Source organism: Polistes fuscatus, unplaced genomic scaffold, assembly GCF_010416935.1.
Source record: "Polistes fuscatus isolate 324 unplaced genomic scaffold, CU_Pfus_HIC Scaffold2, whole genome shotgun sequence".
NCBI lineage: Eukaryota > Metazoa > Arthropoda > Insecta > Hymenoptera > Vespidae > Polistes > Polistes fuscatus.
In genome coordinates, this window is record NW_025113096.1 from 6,956,813 (window position 1) to 6,975,153 (window position 18,341).

The 18,341-nt window shown below is 36.9% G+C and overlaps 1 protein-coding gene and 1 long non-coding RNA gene across 4 annotated transcripts; both read left to right on the forward strand.

Annotated features, from left to right (window-relative positions):
- Positions 1–2,105: 2,105 nt before the first annotated feature.
- LOC122516613 (growth arrest-specific protein 2-like) lies at positions 2,106–18,270 on the forward strand. Of its 3 annotated transcripts, XM_043634558.1 has the most exons (10): positions 2,567–2,684; positions 2,818–2,880; positions 9,672–10,186; positions 11,798–11,922; positions 11,992–12,133; positions 12,201–12,441; positions 12,509–12,788; positions 12,892–13,017; positions 13,275–13,361; positions 16,557–18,270. In XM_043634558.1, exons 3-10 carry the CDS (start codon positions 9,964–9,966, stop codon positions 16,626–16,628), a joined length of 1,296 nt encoding a protein of 431 aa, XP_043490493.1. In that variant the 5' UTR covers positions 2,567–2,684; positions 2,818–2,880; positions 9,672–9,963; the 3' UTR covers positions 16,629–18,270. The 3 variants fall into 3 exon arrangements, with proteins under 3 accessions (XP_043490494.1, XP_043490493.1, XP_043490492.1); XM_043634559.1 differs by lacking the exons at positions 2,567–2,684; positions 2,818–2,880 and adding an exon at positions 2,106–2,240; XM_043634557.1 differs by having other exon boundaries at positions 2,567–2,880.
- On the forward strand, positions 13,368–14,330 carry LOC122516614. Its single transcript, XR_006303623.1, has 2 exons — positions 13,368–14,093; positions 14,149–14,330. It is a non-coding gene; the product is annotated as an uncharacterized LOC122516614 (long non-coding RNA).
- Positions 18,271–18,341: the final 71 nt, after the last annotated feature.

Consider the following 18,341-nt stretch of genomic DNA (forward strand, 5'->3'; position numbering starts at 1 on the left):
AAGAAAGAGAAGAGAATACATTCGAATAGACGTTCCAATTTAGTTTACCTACGGTCTATTATAAAAACAGAAATCTCACGAGTTTGTCGTCTCCTACAGCGGAGAAAACATACTTCTTTGCGAAAAACATTTAGGTAAGAAAAAACATTAAGGTATAGAGCTTTTTCAAAATGATACGTTGAATTTGTTATTAAAAATAAATTAATAAGGAAATATATACGAGAATAAATTGATTTAACATTGCTTTAACGTACGATTTCAATCTATTTTGTTAAGAAAAACAAAGTATAAAATATAATTTATTTATCTTAATTGACCACTGATATAGTTACCGATTAATTACTTTGCGCAAACTGTGTCATTTCTACAACGCGAAATAAATTTTACGACGGTTATTATTGTAGAAAAAAAATGATCGATTCTTGATCCTACCTAGGTCAACTATAAGTACTCGTGCCAATGAACGCTTAGAATAGATTGCCGATAGATGACGCAAATGCGTTTCGGCCAATCGCGTCGCATCATTTAAGATGTAATTTTCAAAAATAAAATTACCGACGATTAATGTCCTACGTATGGAATTGTGGGTAAAGTCTTATTTAGAAGATTTAGAAAATATTTATTTTATCGTCCTACGAAAAGAAGATAGATGGAAGTAAATTCGTGTTTAATGTAGCACGCGAATGGCTACAAATCGTTGGCAAAATTCTTGCGGCAGTTTTGAATCGTGATACATCATCGACGAGTACGAAATAATATCAAATAATTACGTTATCGCGACGAATAATAAATAATACTAAACTTGCAGTATTTCGGGGTCTTCTTTTTGCATCATAGTTTTAGAACAAAACTCGATAGACAACAATGATAGACACGGTTATGTTAAAGTATCAATTAATTCCGAATGATAGAAACGGGTCATCGATTCTAATTCGTTCGAATTCGTATTAATCGTACTCTCCTAGACGATATTAGAAATTACGCTTTCACGCGCGACGCCGCTCGTTATTCATTAGATCAAAATATTCGAAGCAACGATATACTTTCCTATCCGTTATACGTATATAAATTTATACGTGATATAATTATTAAAATGCAAATTTCTAATCGTAAATAAGAATGTTTAATAGAACTAAAGATAAATCATGCGCGAACTATATCTCGTTAGAAGTCGAACAAAGTCACGAACGCTAAAGGATTATCATGACTGCTAGGATTGAGAAGGTTACATTTCTTAAAAATATTCTATCCGAAAGAAAGAAAAAATATAAGTTTGGATCGAAAATCTATTGGTACCAGGGACAGGAGGAAGTACAATAGCGTGATTCGTAAATTTCGTTCAAAGCTCCACCATGCACAGGTTATTACCACTTTTATCGATCGTCTGAAAATTCTTTAATGAGATATGATATATTTCCATATAACATATGTTTTCTAATCGTTAATTTGATAAGAAACTTTGAGAATTGTGCTTTCCTCTTTGGAACCTGCGCATATATGCGAGTACGAGAAGACTTTGCGGTTTTGAGAAAGGTACGCGTCGAGTTAAACGAAAGTACTCGGCGCCTCATGGTGGTCCAGACAGCTTATTATTATTGTTATAGACGACATCGCAAATCGATATATCTATTATTGGAATGTAGCAGGAGGACTCGACTCGAGGATCAATCGAGCGTGCCTTTTCATCGTCTTTTGAGATGACGCGAAAGGAGTCATAGGACGGTCGGTCGTTAATCGTTTTCGAGCATGACGAAAGGACGAAAAAGGGAAATGGAAATGGAAAGGGAAAGGGAAAGGGAAAGGAAAAGAGAAAGATAATTCGAGAAGATACTCTCTTCGGAGGCAGGCGAGAGTATTGATTTAAGAGGTTCCCTCGAGAGCGAGCGAGAATGAGAGAACAGTGGACGGAGGGAGAGAGGGACGGAGGGGATTTCCTTTGGAAATGTGCGTGGCCGAGAGTCGAGGGAGGCTCGGTTGGTGTGGGTGGCTCTGGAAAAAGCAGACGCGTGTGCGTGCGTGCGTGCGTGCGTCGTGCGTGCGTGCGCGCTCCTTCCTCTCTTTTTTGTCTTCCTCTCTTCTGTTTTTTGCGTTGCACGAGCGACTCTCGCTCGTTTCCTGGCTGCCACGCCGGCTGGCAGACCACTGCACGTGGTGTCTAACGCTATACAAAACTGACGGAGAGAAAGAGTGAGAGAGAGGGTGAATATAGGAGAGAAGGTCACACCGTGCAACGAAAAAGGGTGAATAAAAAGTGCTCGTTAAATATCCTTTCTTCATCGGCAAACTACTACGGTGACTGCATATACGTAAATACGTTAATGACGAGAGATTTGGAAAAAGTTTAGCGAGTAAACGCATCGATAGTTCGATATGTGTATATAGGTATAGGTATAGGTTAGGTTAACCTTATCGGAGAAAGAAAGAAATAATTGTTCTAACGAAAAGGACTCGAAGCCTTCGCTCGGAGAGGAAGAAAGCGTCGTTGGTCGAGAGTTCCCCCCACTCCGGTGGACCGTCCCCCTCCACTCGTAGCATCGTTCGCGGTGCGTTCGCATAGGTTCGCATAGGTTCGGTTCTGCTTTTGCTTCCAAGACTTCGGACTCGACGCTCGGTTCGTTCGGGCAGTGTCGTTCGACGAGTTAGTTACGAGTTAGTTAGCGAAGGAACAAGGGCTCCATACGTAGGTACGCGTTTGCGACGTCGGCCGATCGGTTAATTCGTCTCCTCCCAAGTGTTACTTATTCTTACGTCTGCTTCTTTACATCCTCCTCGTTCTTCGAATCATCTCGAACGTTGCAACGGACGAATCCCTTCAAGGACGACCAAGGACTTCTTTACGAATCTCTCGAAACCAGAGCGATGTTCCTTGCGATATTTCGGGTAAGAAAGATTTATCCCTTTTCGTTATAATCAAGGTGGCTTCCTGCTTTCTTATTCGATGGAAATTCGTCCGCGCCCTTTTGCGACGAAAGTATGTTACCTTTTTTTCCAACTTATTTTCTTTTTCCTTCTTCCGTGTCAAGTGTCACAAGCCAGTAATAATCTTGTCTCCTAGCGTGTCAAACCTGTTCTACCCTTTTTTCATATTCTAGCACAGGGGGTGACCCGCGTCCTAGTAAAACGTGTTTTATATTATTACAAAAATTCCGAGAGAAAGATGAAGATAAGCGCATCGTCCGAACGTTCACGCGTTACATTACTTTACCGTTATTATAAATACGATCATGCAGTTCTCCTTTTTCAATTTCGTGCACCGTATATATTTACCGTTGCATTTTAATACTCAAAAAGGAGATCAAAAAAAGCAACTAAAAATTTACGAAAGTGTATGGCGATCGCTTCGTGCGACAAATGTCTTTCTAAAAAAAAAAAGGAAAAAAGAAAAAAAGAAAAATTGTCTAATCGTAAATCGTAAATCTTTTTTTCGCCAGTTTTGAATCGACGAAAAGGGAGAGTGCATAATATCGTTGATTGATCGTGTTTCTATAGGTATGCATTATATATATATATAAAGTAGACATCGCGTTGAATTTTGCCGCAAATAACGGGAGCTCGATGGAAAAGCAAACACGCGTCTACATTTTTTCTCTCGTTCGTTATAAATATATATATATATATATATATATATCGGTGTAGGCATTCGCATTCGCGAACTCTTGACGAGAGTAGCCCTCTTCCGTAACGCGGTTAATTACCTGCCGGATGCAAAGCATGCATATTCGAATGTCGGCGCTCGGGTTTGAAGATAAACACGACGGGAGAATCGCTTAATCCAGCGTATACTTCCTTCCATATCGATCGACGACTTCTTTTATCTTTTTACCACGTGTCGCACGGTTATTATTTTAAGATAAAGATTACGTACCGGTTAAAGGCGCGACCTACAGTAAAAATTGCTATCGTTATTTTCGATCATCTCTTTCCCTATCTTTTACAAATTCTTTCAACGCGAAGAGTAAAGGATTCAAACGTGGCGTGTTACCTAAAATTACAAAATCGCCCGATTATGATAACATTTGGTATTCGAAGATGGCAAATCGTGCTTTTTTGTTGGTATTTTTAACATTCCTTCGTTTGCCTCTGGAATCCTCATACGAATCCTCATACGTACAAAGTATGTATTAACGAAACAATTGTTCAAACACGAGACAATAATTATAGCAATGTACGCATACATACATCGACTATCTATGTCGTCGTCGACATTGATATTACAGCGAATAACGCGAAGTCGTTTCGTGCACACTCGTTAATTACTACAAATATGGCATTCGTTAATTCGCGCAAATCGGTTGATCGATCATGCGACGACGCAAATAATATCTTTTCTTATTTGTTTTTTATAATAAGAAGCTTCGCGACGCGAAGAAATCGTTACGTAATAAAGTTCTCTCATCGATCTTCCATATTCGTTCCAATCTTCCTCGATTTTGATTTATTTTTCAACGTCGTCGCGTCGCCGAGAGATAGAACTTTAGTGTTATTATATTTGACAACGTTTGTTTATTTCCATTCAAGCGAGAACGGGAGAAAGAAAGAGAGTTTAAATCCTTCGAAAAAAGAGGTCATACTATTATTACGTTTACTCGTTCTCTTCGTTTCAATCTCAATAGCAATTAGATTAAATCTCAATTTCTATTATTATCATACGTGTGCAAATCAAAAATCCTACGAAAATCAAACTAAATTACAAGTATATAATCAAAAAGTTAAATTTCATTATAAATTATATAACCGATAAATTTATACAAATACATTTACGTCAAATACATTTTTACAAACGCATATGTATATAATAGAGCGCGTAATTACCATGTAAAACCAGCTCGATGAGTATATTTAAAAAAAACAATGAAGGATATAATAACGTCTCTTTCTTTAGCAAACATTTGTTTGACGATTTGAAAGCAAATTTCGCGAAGATCTTTCTTGATATAATTAACGTACCGTAGATTAACTCTTACATGTGACAAGATATCGCGTACGTTGAAACGTGTATTAGTCGTTGTTGTCGTTGCCTTATGAATTCTCATTCGCTCGAGAAAAGCTCAGACCGTGCGCGTACTTTTATAGTCGTTTATTTTCTTACTCGCATCTCTTTTTTTCTCTCTTTCTCTTTTTGTACGACCGACGTAAAGTCATTAAAGAACTTATAAGGCGTCGGACAATGGCCCGTCGTCTCCTACGAGTTCTTCTTCTTTCCCTTTTCTAGCTCGTTTGTTATCAAACCATTCGAGTCGTAATGGACCATATTATACACTACCGCGACCCTTCGAACGATACTCAAAAGTTACAAATTTCAACGGAGACAAAGATCGTTGGAGATACGAATAGCCTGAAATATTAAATAAAATGACTTTTTTTATAAATGTAAATTTGTCGACTAAATCGATAAAAAAATAGACTATTGGAATCTCGTTGATGTTATATTTGGAATTCTCGTCGGTGGTCTCGTTCGCGTAAACGAGGAATATATCGATCCGTACGATTTTCTACAAAATTCTCTTAAATTGTAGCAAACGAAGGAAAAGAAAAAATATGCCAATATATCGGATGTTTTCGTCGCGAGCTTATCTTTCGACCGACGCGTTGCCTCGTTATTTTTAAAAGCATCACCTTTATCACTTTCGCTCGCGAAAATGTCAAGTACAAAAATTCACAGATATCGAAGTCTTTAGTTTTAATTTGCGTCCGATAAATTGTTTTTTTCCTATAGAAATAAACGAAACAAAAAAGCAAAACGTTGACGTTTTCATTTAAATGCTAATATATAATTTCATTATTCTTTTGATTTCTTTTTCAACGTCCAATTACATGCTCGAAAAGACAAAGTCGTAATTATTACGTTTTTTTTCAATAAATGCGAACGATTGCTTTTCACAGTTTTAACTAAAATGCAGCGAGTGTTCCTTAAAATCGGACGTCGTTACGCTTGCTAGAAATGTATTTTAATTGAAACGATCAAAAATACTAATAGAGTACAGTACTGTATTAAATATACCTTAATAATTGTTAATTAATCGATACAAGCGTCTATTGTTATCGAAAAGCTCGGAATATATGTCCCGCGTACCGTCCTCTTCGAAATCCACCATTGGACTGAGTCATTGTCCTCTGTGAAAATACTTTTATTCAATGTTGTTTATAAAATCTTCCGAATAAGAAAATTCTATTTATTAGGAACATTATCCTCTTCCTACATATGCGTAACGTTCGGAAGGTCTTATAAACAACATTTAATAAAAGTACTTTCATAGAGGACAACGTCTCATTTCAACGGTGGATTTCGAAGAGGACGGTACACAGGACATACGTTCCGAGCTTTTAGACAACAACAGACACTTGTATCGATTAATTAACAATCGATTAAGATAAATCGAATATATTACTATATATATAAAGAAGCGATGAACGAACGTTGTATTCTTGGGAGAAAAAGGTATTTTAGATAAATTAAATCTTTTTTAAGAAAATAAAAATTATTTACAAAATATAATTTTGTAGAAAGATGTAATCTACGTCGATACTTTTGTTGACCACTGTGTATACGCGCTTGCATAGAAGAAAAGGCATAAGGATTTAATGATACTTATTTGCCGGTACTATGACGACCACGACGACGACGACGACGACGAGAAACGAGCCCTCGGGGAGTCGGAGATAAAAGGAAGAAAATCTCCGAAAGGTTTTATAGAAATGTTTAAGGACGGGAGAAAAAGATAGATAGAAAGAGAAATAAGGTTTCACCTTATACGTCGTTTCTTCTTTTTATTAGTGGAACACCTTCTAACGTTGTATACGCAGAAACACACGCCTCGCAGCGATGGTCACGCTCCAAAACTGTTACTTATTAACGTTACTTTAGTCTTCTTATTACCGTCGACAGCACATATTACGAGCGTTAAAAAAGCCATTCTTTTTCTCTTTTTCTCATTGCAAATTATGATTTCAAAGATCTTCCTTTAATTCGTCCGCTTTTTATCGATCTTATCAATTTCTTCTTTTTTGTTTCCTGATCTTTAACTAATGCCAATTAACGTTTAGATGAATCGTTTTCTTCTTTTACTATTTCTCTCTCTCTCTCTCTTTCTTTCTCATTTTCTACTAATGATTTATTTTTATTTATTTGTCGAAACAACGCAGGGTGAAGATATATACTTGGATTGCATCGTTATTTGCATAATAACGAAAGTTCTTCAACGCTTCGTTTACTTCGTTTACGATATGGTCCAATTCGTTCGTAACATTTAACGAAACTTTTTCGTTTCGTTTCGTTTCGTTTTTTATTTTATATATATATACCTTTTTAGTATTGACAAATGTTTCCGATATGGTTGTGAAAATATTTAAGTGCGAATAGCATTATTTGACGCTAACATATTGCGCGTTTGCTATAGCTCGATGACGTGCCCTAAATCCCGCGGCGAAGTAACTCGAGGAAAGAAAAAAAAAGCTGATCGAAAGCTCGTTATTACGTGACACGATAATCAAAGAAATCATCCAGGCCACCAACTTGGTTCTCTTCGTTCGATCGATTTACTTACCTCCTGGCTAAGGATGTAGTCGATTAATAATTAGTTTTGTTTGTTTCGTTTTTGTTCTGCTACTTCGCTGTTCCCGTCGATGATTCGAACGATCACCGGGCGACATTGTCGGTTCCTTTTGCGGAAACATGCTTGCTGAAAGAGAGAAGGAGATTCATTCTCGCGTTGGCCACCCATGCTCGTACGCGTGCCGCCTGTAAAAATCATAATAATATAAACAGCGGATACCAGTTTGCATTGAATCCCACGTTAGAGATTGCTTCACGCGATCCGCTCACGACGACGATAGGCTAATGTAAGTAAAGAATCAATGAGAGAAATAGGAACCTAGATGGATAAGACATCGATATTTGCAAATTTGTTTTAGCATAAATCGCGCTCTATAATTAATATTACAAATTGGAAAGCCCCTTTGGGAAAATAAGATGGAAACGTGATCGGAATGAAAATAAAAATAAAAATGATCCATCGCGTCTCTCGTTGGAGACGATTATGAAATCTAATTGCGTTAGGAGTGCTTCTGGGTGAACGCCTACGTGCGCTCGTAAAACTCGAACCGATGACGGTCGAACTTCTTCTTCTTCTTGCGATGTGTTCTATTCTCCTTCGATTATTATTATTTCTCCCCCGAGCCGTGTCGCTCGCGTTCATTGAAGCTGCACGGGCGAACGCGCAATGCAACTCGTAGCTCTTCCTCCGATTAAACTCGATCGTTAGATGGTCGTTGACTTTATGTCACGTATACGCGCGTCTACGATACTCCCTGCAAATTACCGGATACGTCAGTGTTACTTCGTTTTAAAAGCAGATTTCATTCATTTATTTATTTATATATTCGATTATTTATGCCGAACATCGGGGGACTCGGTTCATTTGTTTCAGCTGCGCCAGAGTTTGCAAGAGTTGCATTTATTTTTTTTTTTTTATTCAAAAACATAGGTCAATATTTTGTCGTTAATAGAGAGAGAATATGTTATAAAAGAGTAAATAATAGCCAAGCTCTATCAACCGCTCGTTATCCCCGTCATCGCAACCCCTTTTTCTCTTTTATTTCGTTTCTTGCAACCCCTTTTTTTCCTCCCCCAGCGAGCATCGTTTATGTAACAAAAAGGGTGAAGTATTTTTAAGATGCGCGCGTTTTCTATGTAGGAGTAATAACATCATTTTCCTATGTATATTCATCGCGCGTTGTTTTTCTCGATCCTTCTTTTTACCTTGGAGAATCGACTCGTGAAACGTTTAAATGGAATGGAAATTAAGGAATTCATAAATAATATGCATATTAGATCATCCAAATGGACCATGCACCGGAATCTTAGCATCCACCTCTGCGATTTGCACCGAAGAAAAATATGAGAATTATGTCACCTGTTTACGACGGTATCGCATTCTAGCATCGCAAAGAAGAATGACATATTCATGGATCGATGTCGAAGGATATTCTGCCTACTCGATTTCTCCTTTGCGCGATCTGTACGCATACATTTTTTTCCCTTTTTTTTTAAATGCATATAGAAATGGAACTTTATCGTTTGTCGTTGTTATTTAATTTTTATATAATTGACAAACATGGTTACAGGTGTCGGTAATACGATATTGATCGTTATTTAATAGATCGCTATTTTTATATAAATATCCTATTAAGTATCCCTGTCGATAAAAAAACTCTCGCATCCGTTATCGAATCATCGAAGTCTCCAAAGTGCGCAAAGTATAATCAATCGATGTATCTCATTCGTAGAGAAAAAATATACAAGAAAATATAAATGTGCCAGCTTGGAGGAAGGAAAGAAAAAGGAGTAGGACGATACATAAATTTATTGTAACATTCGAAAGTAGCTTTTTCGTATTCGTACTCACGTTCGATTTCTTATTTACTCGTTCCTTTCTTCTTCGTTAGCTTCTTCTTTATTCGTTCGTCCATGACGTGCCGTTGGACAAAGGCAGTGGAAATCGAGCGTTACCGGTTAACCTCCAAAGGCCTTCCCAACTCCGTTACTTGAAATATCTGTTCGGAAGATGAGATATAATCCAAAAATAAGATCAAAATTGCGGTCGTAGAATCGCATAGATTTAATCAAAAAACACCATCGTTTCGACCAGTTTAATCTTGTTTTTATTTTCTAGAGACGTGTACTCGGTAGGTACGAGGGTTCAAAAAGATCGTCGATTGGATAAAGCCGGAAAGTGAGTCAAAAGCAACGACGCCATCTTTGTCTATAAAGAAAAATAATCCTAAAAGAAAACGCCGATCGGCCTGGAAGATTGACGGAAAATTAATTAATAAAGGTGCATCCGATTTAGTGTACCGTATAATCCTGATTACGAGTATAATAGAAAAAAAACAAAACGCAAAAAGATATAGAAGGAGAGAGAGAGAGAGAGAGAGAGATAAAGCGAAAGGAAGAGAAATTGCAGGATGTCTTTCGGTGCTAATCGATTTCCTTCGAGCCAACACACGCGTTATCGCAGCAGCTGGGGACCGTCTTCCGTTTCCGTGTTCGATCGTGCAGACGTACCTAGGCCATCTCCCGAAGAAGAAGAGTACGCCGAATTCTATCACGAACGATTGCACTCGGCTCAGAGCAGGCAATTGATTCCTCTTCAGGAAGATCTAGCCGACTGGATCAACAAAACTATAAGTAAGTTCGATATAATAATATACTCATTTTTTTGATTATTTCGAATACGAACTCTTTCCGAGACAAAATTTCGGTGCGCTGCGACTTTCGTGAGAACGCACGCGTGGCTTTTCTTATTGTTGAACCGACCTCGGGAGGATGCAAAAATCGCGGGAAGAACGAGGTCGGTCTGAGAAAATTGTAAACGCGAGTCAGCTGTCGGAAATATGCATATGCATTTATGTATTGGTATATATATGTAGGGTATATATACGCGTTCGTTTCAACAGAAACGTCGCGATCGTGCTTTTTTTTATTTTGTTTTCGACATAGCTTCGTTCCAATAATGTTTCCGATTAGAAAATTCGACAAAAATAAAGAAAGAATAAATAACGAAACGATTCGAAATAATTATATACGCGTTTCATTTGAAACTGTATAATACTCTGTGAGAGTATTCCCCTATTTGACGCATAATTTCCATACACCTATTTTTCTCAACAAAAAAGAAGGTGAAAGGAAGGAAAGGAGTAAATGGCTTGATGGTTACTAATTACAAGACAATTTGCATGCGCCCTCTCTTTCTAACCAGTTTCTCGACGTTCTTTTATATAATCGTGGCTCGAGTTCAAGTAATTCGTATCATTGTTTCAAATCCAAGAGTAGTAGACTGAATTTGATTCACCCCGAGGGAAAAACGAATAAGGATAGAGAACCTCTGGAAAGCTAGGTACGGGGATGAACGGTACGCTGTTCTCTCGGGCGTTTTGCTCGCTCATTGCCACGCGTCACGGTCGTGAGAAAAGCGATCTTCAATCTTCAGTGGTTCTCAAACGGTCCAGCCTACCCCATCGTCGTCCATTTCGCCACGTTAGAAAAGGGTTGCGATTTTCAAAGGAATTTAAACGAATCGTTGAACGCAACCCTGTCGTCCTATTAAAATTATTAACAAATATTAATCTATACCAAATAAGATGGTAGAAAGGATATCCTCGCTGTTTCTTTCTTTTACCCACGCTTGCCCTATCCGAGCTCCTCGCACACAATTGCAATTCGTTGTCTGACTCAACCGGATGTCGATCGGGTGCCTCTCCTTCGAGTGCCACTTCTCCCTTCTTCACGGTTACCTAAAGCCAGCCGCATTACGCATAAACGAGCGCGTATACACGCCTTCTACCTTTCCACGCTTGCGCATCCTCTGACTAACATAACGAGAGAACGACAAAAAATAAGAAGATGATAGGACGAGGAGGAAGAGGAAAAAGAAGAAGAAGAAGAGGAGGAGCCCTTCTCCCCCCCCCGCTCCTCTCTTCCTCGCGTTCGTTTAGCTAACATCATCTTTTTTCCTTTTTCTTTGGCAAAAAGACACGTCAGCGTATCGATGCTCCTACACTCTTAACTGCTCCCTTATGAATCGATGACAAGCATGTAGAGAGTAGCGTTGGCACCTATCGAGGAATTCCGCTGGCGCATCGGAAATTCATAGGATTCGTGTAAAATATATCTGCGCTAGACGAACGGTAATCGCGTTTGGCTAGGTTCCTTTTTTAAACGATACATATATTATTCCTTTTGTTCGACGTCTTAACGCTTCGGACACGATTTGACTGTATAACCGATGACATGTTTCAGACGTCGATTATATAACGGGTGAGAATTTTTTCGACACGTTGGATAATGGCGTGGTTGTTTGCCGATTGGCTAAAGTCATACAGGAAAAAGCCAGATCGGCTGTCGACGCTGGAAAAGCGAAAGGGGTGAGTATCTACTATTTTTTTCTTCCAAATCTGTGACTAACGGAGATCGCGTTTAAATGTTGACGATAGCCAATACCGGTGATCAGAGGACGTTGTTGGGAAAATGCAGCGAGACGTAGCTTCTTCTCGCGCGACAACATGGAAAATTTTATACAATTTTGTCGTCGATTAGGGGTACACGAAAATCTTCTATTCGAAAGCGACGATCTTGGTGAGTAAACTACGAGTAATACGTACGTAATATATGGATTATGCGTTACATCAATTTCACGTTATAGTCTTACATGGTCAGCCTCGGAACGTAGTACTCTGTTTATTGGAAGTTGCGAGATTGGCAGCGAGGTATTCCTTGGAACCACCTGGTCTCGTCCAATTGGAAAGAGAAATCGCCGAACAAGAACAAGATCTGCGTTGTCTTTCGGACAGTGGAATTTCTCACAGCAGTCTCGTTTCCTGGCAATTCGCTCCTTCGAAAATGTCAACGCTCCGACCGCAAACAGAAAAGATTAAACACAGTAGGTGAGTGAACGAAATATTAGGTTGTTATGTTAACTATAACGTTCATTGCGATCTTCGATTTGTCAAGTTCAACGTCCGAAGTGGCAGAGATGACGACTGGTTGGTTGGACCCGACAACGGGTAATAATCACGAGCCCGAAATGAGACGATCGATTAGCGATAATGGGCCAGCCGGTAGCGATGGAATAAACAGCGATACCACGGAGGATGATTGGTCGCGTGGTAGCGTCGATGATCCCGATGACGTTACTTCGCCATTACCCTCGTTAACTAGTTCACCGTCTCCAACCCAATCACCCGCGGATCCTCCGGAATATACCGGACCTATCACTGAACTCGATCGCAAGGTATATTATATGATATTCCTCGATACGAGATCTAACGAACGCGTTTTAACGAGTTTTCTTTCTTTTCCAATTATAATTATCTTACGTTGTTATATTTGTATAGGTGCGAAGAGTTACGGAAGCTGTACAGAGGCTTTGCCAATGTCCGTCTGGTAAATGTTCGAGATTGAAAGTACGAAAAGTTGGAGAAGGCCGATATCATATAGCGGGACGCAACGTATTCATTAGGGTATATCGAGTTTATATAATTATTCGATCCCTTACTAGTAATTTGGTTTCATCGTGATTTTTCTCTCGCGTGATATCTTCGTATGTTGCGTTAGAATTGCGATCGATTATTTTCCTTTTATTTTTAGCAAACATTTCAAAGAGAAATCTAAAATTAGGGGGTTTATAATATTAGCACTCGTTCCTCTGGTCCTACTACTAATAATAGTAATAATAATGAGAAAACGTAGCTGTATAAATAACATTGTATGTTCTCAGCTTCTGAAAGGAAGACACATGATGGTGAGAGTGGGCGGTGGGTGGGACACCTTGGAGCACTTCTTGGCGAGGCATGACCCCTGTCAGGTGAGGGCTCTCAACCAAGATGGTACACCACCCCCTACCCCGTCGTCTATTTCAAAAGGCAGAAAGCACCGCGACAATGACTTCCTACGCATTCACGCCAAGTATCGTGGCATTTCCTTGGAACCCGTCCCCATATCTGTCTCCGGGCGCTAGCCTAAAAGCCAACATCAACGCCAACACCAACGCCAACAGCAAGCACGGCATCATCGCTCGCACCCCTCGACCCTGCATATCACGTAATAAGGGCTACACAGTACTAATTTAAAGTAGTCAACTATGTCATCTTTCAAAGCTACTACACTTGTCAGTTTTCTCTCTCTCTCTCTCTGTCTCTCTGTCTCTATTTTTTGTTTACACAAAACCACGCGCGAGTACACCCTGTGCATTTCTATTTCACTTCACTTTCACGTCAAATTGCAAAAGTGTGTTTATTATGCGTGCTGTGTGTGCTAATTCATTGATTACGATTTTATTGATAACGCGGGAAGAAGAACAAGTGATGTAATAATTCGTCGTCTCGTGTCGCTTTTGTTTCACGTCATTCTCTGAGAGAGGAGAATACGTTAGTACTTTGTATACTACTAACGTATTTCATTTTCTAGGAATTTTCATTCGCTAGGAAATGCAATGGTTGTCCGTGAAATTCGTACGTTCCTACTATATCTCTTTTTAGGTGTTAGTTCGCGACGCCTGACTTTATCGTAACATGGAGAACATTATTAATATGTTAAGGTATGTTTAAACAGTATTTAGTTTAAAGTCAAGATATTTATATAAATATGATTAGATGTTATAGGGAGGGAAAACATCGTTTCTGCAATCAGTTGTCAAAGCTTATGAAATCGGCCTATAAAAGTGCGAGTTAACGTTAGAAATCGAGCCAGCAGTTTAGAAAATAAAACAAACGACATATGTATTTCTTAATGATATTAACAATGAATGAATTTCTTTTTTAACTATTCAAAAACACAATAGGTTTTTTTGAATGCAACGTTGAAACTTATCTTTCGTCCATTTCACGTTTATAAACGTTTTCAGCTTTTAGATTAGGGTTTCGTAAACTTGAAAGAAAATTAACAAAAAAAGAAAAAATTAACAAACAAACAAAAAAAAACAAAAAAAAGTAAGATGAATAAAAAAAGATATGATAAATAATCGAAACGAACTTGCAATGAATATTTTCGATAAATAGTAATTTCGAAATATTTTTAGTGATAAGTGTTCGATTAAGCAAATTTATTATCACATATTCCAAAGATTATGAATATTCTAGCTCGCGTATTCTCCGACAAGAGTTTTAATTGTACGCACGATATGCCTACTGTATTCTACTTTTCGATATATTTATATTTATATATAAATATAAATATTCATATGCGTATCCGATGCACCCATCTCACAATTTTTCATAGCTGTAAAATTGTGAGTTAATATCATAGGGTGTGACTACGTATTATGAATATTCAATTTTATATTATGCATCCTGTAAAAAAAAAAAAGAAAAAGAAAAAGAGAAGAAGAAAGAAAGGAAAAGAAAATTACAATTTTGTACAGACGTCGGAGAATTTCTTTTGATCTTACGAGATTGTCATCAACGATAAATAATGCGTGTTCAATACGTGACATCAATATTAAGATTTTTCGAATCTTTTTCTTCTTCTTTTTCTTCTCCTTTTTCTTGATTCTGGTTTGAATTAATTGCGCGCATTTCGGAAATTCTTTGACAGGAATGAAAGAAAAAATATTTAAGTCAAAATGTACGATGCAACATTAAATAATTAATCATAGATTTTGAAAATAAATATCGAAATGACCAAATCGTTCTATCCGGCCGAGACATATTTAAACTTATTAAATGATAATAATAATAATGAATAATAAAAAGATAAATATTTTATATCGAATATCGATTAAAAATTATCTAGGATGCATAATCAATCAGTCGATGAAAACACAAAGCGCCAATGAAAACTCTCTGTGATTCTCGCAAGATAATCCGTTTGTAAGTTGGAAGTGTGTGCGATCATGATTATTCTTATTATAAAGAATAATATGGAAAAAAGTGCAATTAGTCTCAGGTAGAATATTGTGCGTATAAAAGAAAGAAAGAAAGAAAGAAAGAAAGAAAAATAAGATAACAACAAATTTTGCCTTCTCACTTATAATAAATAGGAAAAGAAAAAAGATAATATAACAACAGCAAGTCGCCTCTATATAATCGGATAAAACGCATTAAATAATGATTAATTAATCAATTAATTAAATAAATAAATAAGATTTGATAATTCTTCATACGCAATATACATTTTGATACGTCCATATATTCTTGAAAAATTTTCAAACTTTGTAATCGTAAAAAGGAGTGAAAAAAAGGAGAAACCAATTCCGAAATACGTATCATTCTATACACGAGCAATACATTTGTACGATAAAGAAGCATATTAAAGCGATGCGGTATAATAACTATTTACATATAATATTGGTCTTTGCTTCGGTAAAAACAAATTAAGATAATTCTTATAGTGCGCTTTTATACTTCCTGACGAGCACTAGACGCATGCAAATCTCACCATATGGAACAGGGTCGGATAATATTTTGTTCTTCTTCATTATTCTTTATCAAATGTGTTAATGCATTGTTGACTGGTTATCGTATTCAATGCTTAATATCAAAATTTCAATTAACACCATATAAAATGCAATGAAAAATATTATAATAACGAGTTGCACGATTACATCAGTCGCTTGCATGTGCAAACACGAGTAGTATACTTGTGATCGGTCAATAATGCGTTAGCGATCATTTTTATTTCCACTGATCGTAAAAATGTAACTTTTGATTTATCGGAACCAATAGTAATACGGAAATTACAAGGAAACTTGAATATTTTCATACGATCATTAGGATTCTACGAATTCATAGATGTTATAAACCGATCCTGGAAAGTATTGCACATTAGCACTCGTGTGACTTATAACAACTAATTTTTCATACACGATATTATAATGTCATCATCGATCATGTAAAATGCTTGAACTGCCATTGGATATATGTTTTGTACTTTTATATATAAACAAAAAAAAAAGATAAGAAAAATGTAATTGTAAGGTATGGAATATAATTAACACACATTATAGATATATTATATATGTATCATCAACACGCCACAGATATGTCTCTAATTCAATTTACAGAAATACAAGGGCATGGTGTGCAAAGGGATACCAAAGCAAAGAAATATCCGACGAGTATTGTCGGCACGTTGAGATAGGCTAATTTAAAAGAAAAATTAAAAAACAATACCGAATTTGATTATTACAAAATAGCTATATTTTTTTTATTTTCAATTGCGTCCATTTTGTGATTTACATTTATGAACCACAGTGATTATAGAAAAATAGTAAAAGAAAAAAAGAAAGTGATCTTTGATTAGAACTGGAAGCATACCTTTATGATTTTGGTTTAACAAGATTCACTAATTAGAATCTAATCGAATGTATTTGTTGTTTTAACTATTAACATTCCTCCCTTGTCGCACAAGAAGAAGAAGAAATAATTTTGCCATATTGTATTATCTGATGTGCTTAAGTTTTTGCGTATTTAAAATAGTTTAATTAAGTTGTATTTGTACCTGTTCGTTCGTCATAATCTAAGTTGTTACGCGTAACTACAAAATTTCTTTCAATAGATTGGACGCCGTATTGTATTTAAGTGGTTTCACGAGATTTCATTCGCGTTTTTTGCGCTGACATTTTCGAGGATTAGTAATATAGAAATTTGGAAGAAATGCTTCGTTTTCTAGTATACTATTATAATGTAGTATGTATGTTAAAAAAGATTAAAAAAAAAAGGAGTTATTTATTTTTAGACTACTAAAAATGAATTTCAATTTTGAAGGGAATACCAAATGGATATGTCAAAGTGTTCTAATGCTAAATCCTACATATCGCCTAGTTTTATTTGAGATTAATCTTTACACACATGTATAGCAACGTAATATATATATATATAATAATCCTCATATATTTAGTATAAATAAGTTGTTCAGTTGTTATATTTTGTTGGTTAATAAAAATTTAGCTGCAAAATTATCATTAATGTATTTGAATATAAAAATTTGGTTTAATAACGATATAGGGAGAAGAAAGACGATAGAAAATAAAAAAAGAACATACCCAATATTATCGCGTCGAGATTGTTATAATTTTGAAATGAAAGAAATAATATATTTCAAAATTATCGATCGAAAGTGTACTACTACATTACCGACAGAAATGAGATGAAGTTACCAATTGAGCGTATCGGACAATAGCGCGCTCTAGAAGTACCGTCGATAATTACTTATCCTCTCTGTACAGTTCTCTACGAGAAGACGCGGATGGCAGTTCGGTGGAGAAAATATTCGCGAGAAAATTGCAAATGGAGCATGAACGATCTTTTCTCTTATCTCGAATCACACCACATTCCGTTTATTATCGAACATTATTAATTAAAAAACGATCTTACGAAGGGATATATATTCTGGGTAAAAAATATCTATCGTTGGCTAACTATTCTTGTCGATTAATATATTTCAAGATGGCGACGACTTAAATGAAGGAGGCGTTGATTACAAAATTGTAAACGCAGTCGATATATTCTTAATATCATTAAAAAAGAGTCTGTCTGATGTTTTTCCGATGATACGGACGCCAACACTTTGCGAACGAAGTGAAAGGCGAAGGTGAAAGGCGGTGGAAGAGAGCGAGAGAGGAAGGGAGGGTAAGGGAGAGAAAGGGGGAGATTGAGAGAGAGAGATAAATAGAAGATAGGGCGTAAAGGTTGAGAATGGCCAAGGCAAATGACTTTCTTCGTTGAAGAAAAAAAACGGAGACACAATATAGGAGCCATAAAAAGGATCAAGAGAGAGAGAGAGAGAGAGAAAAGATGTGCCGGCTGGGCGGCGGTTGATGCGCGCGCATCCAGTTAAGCGATAGCGG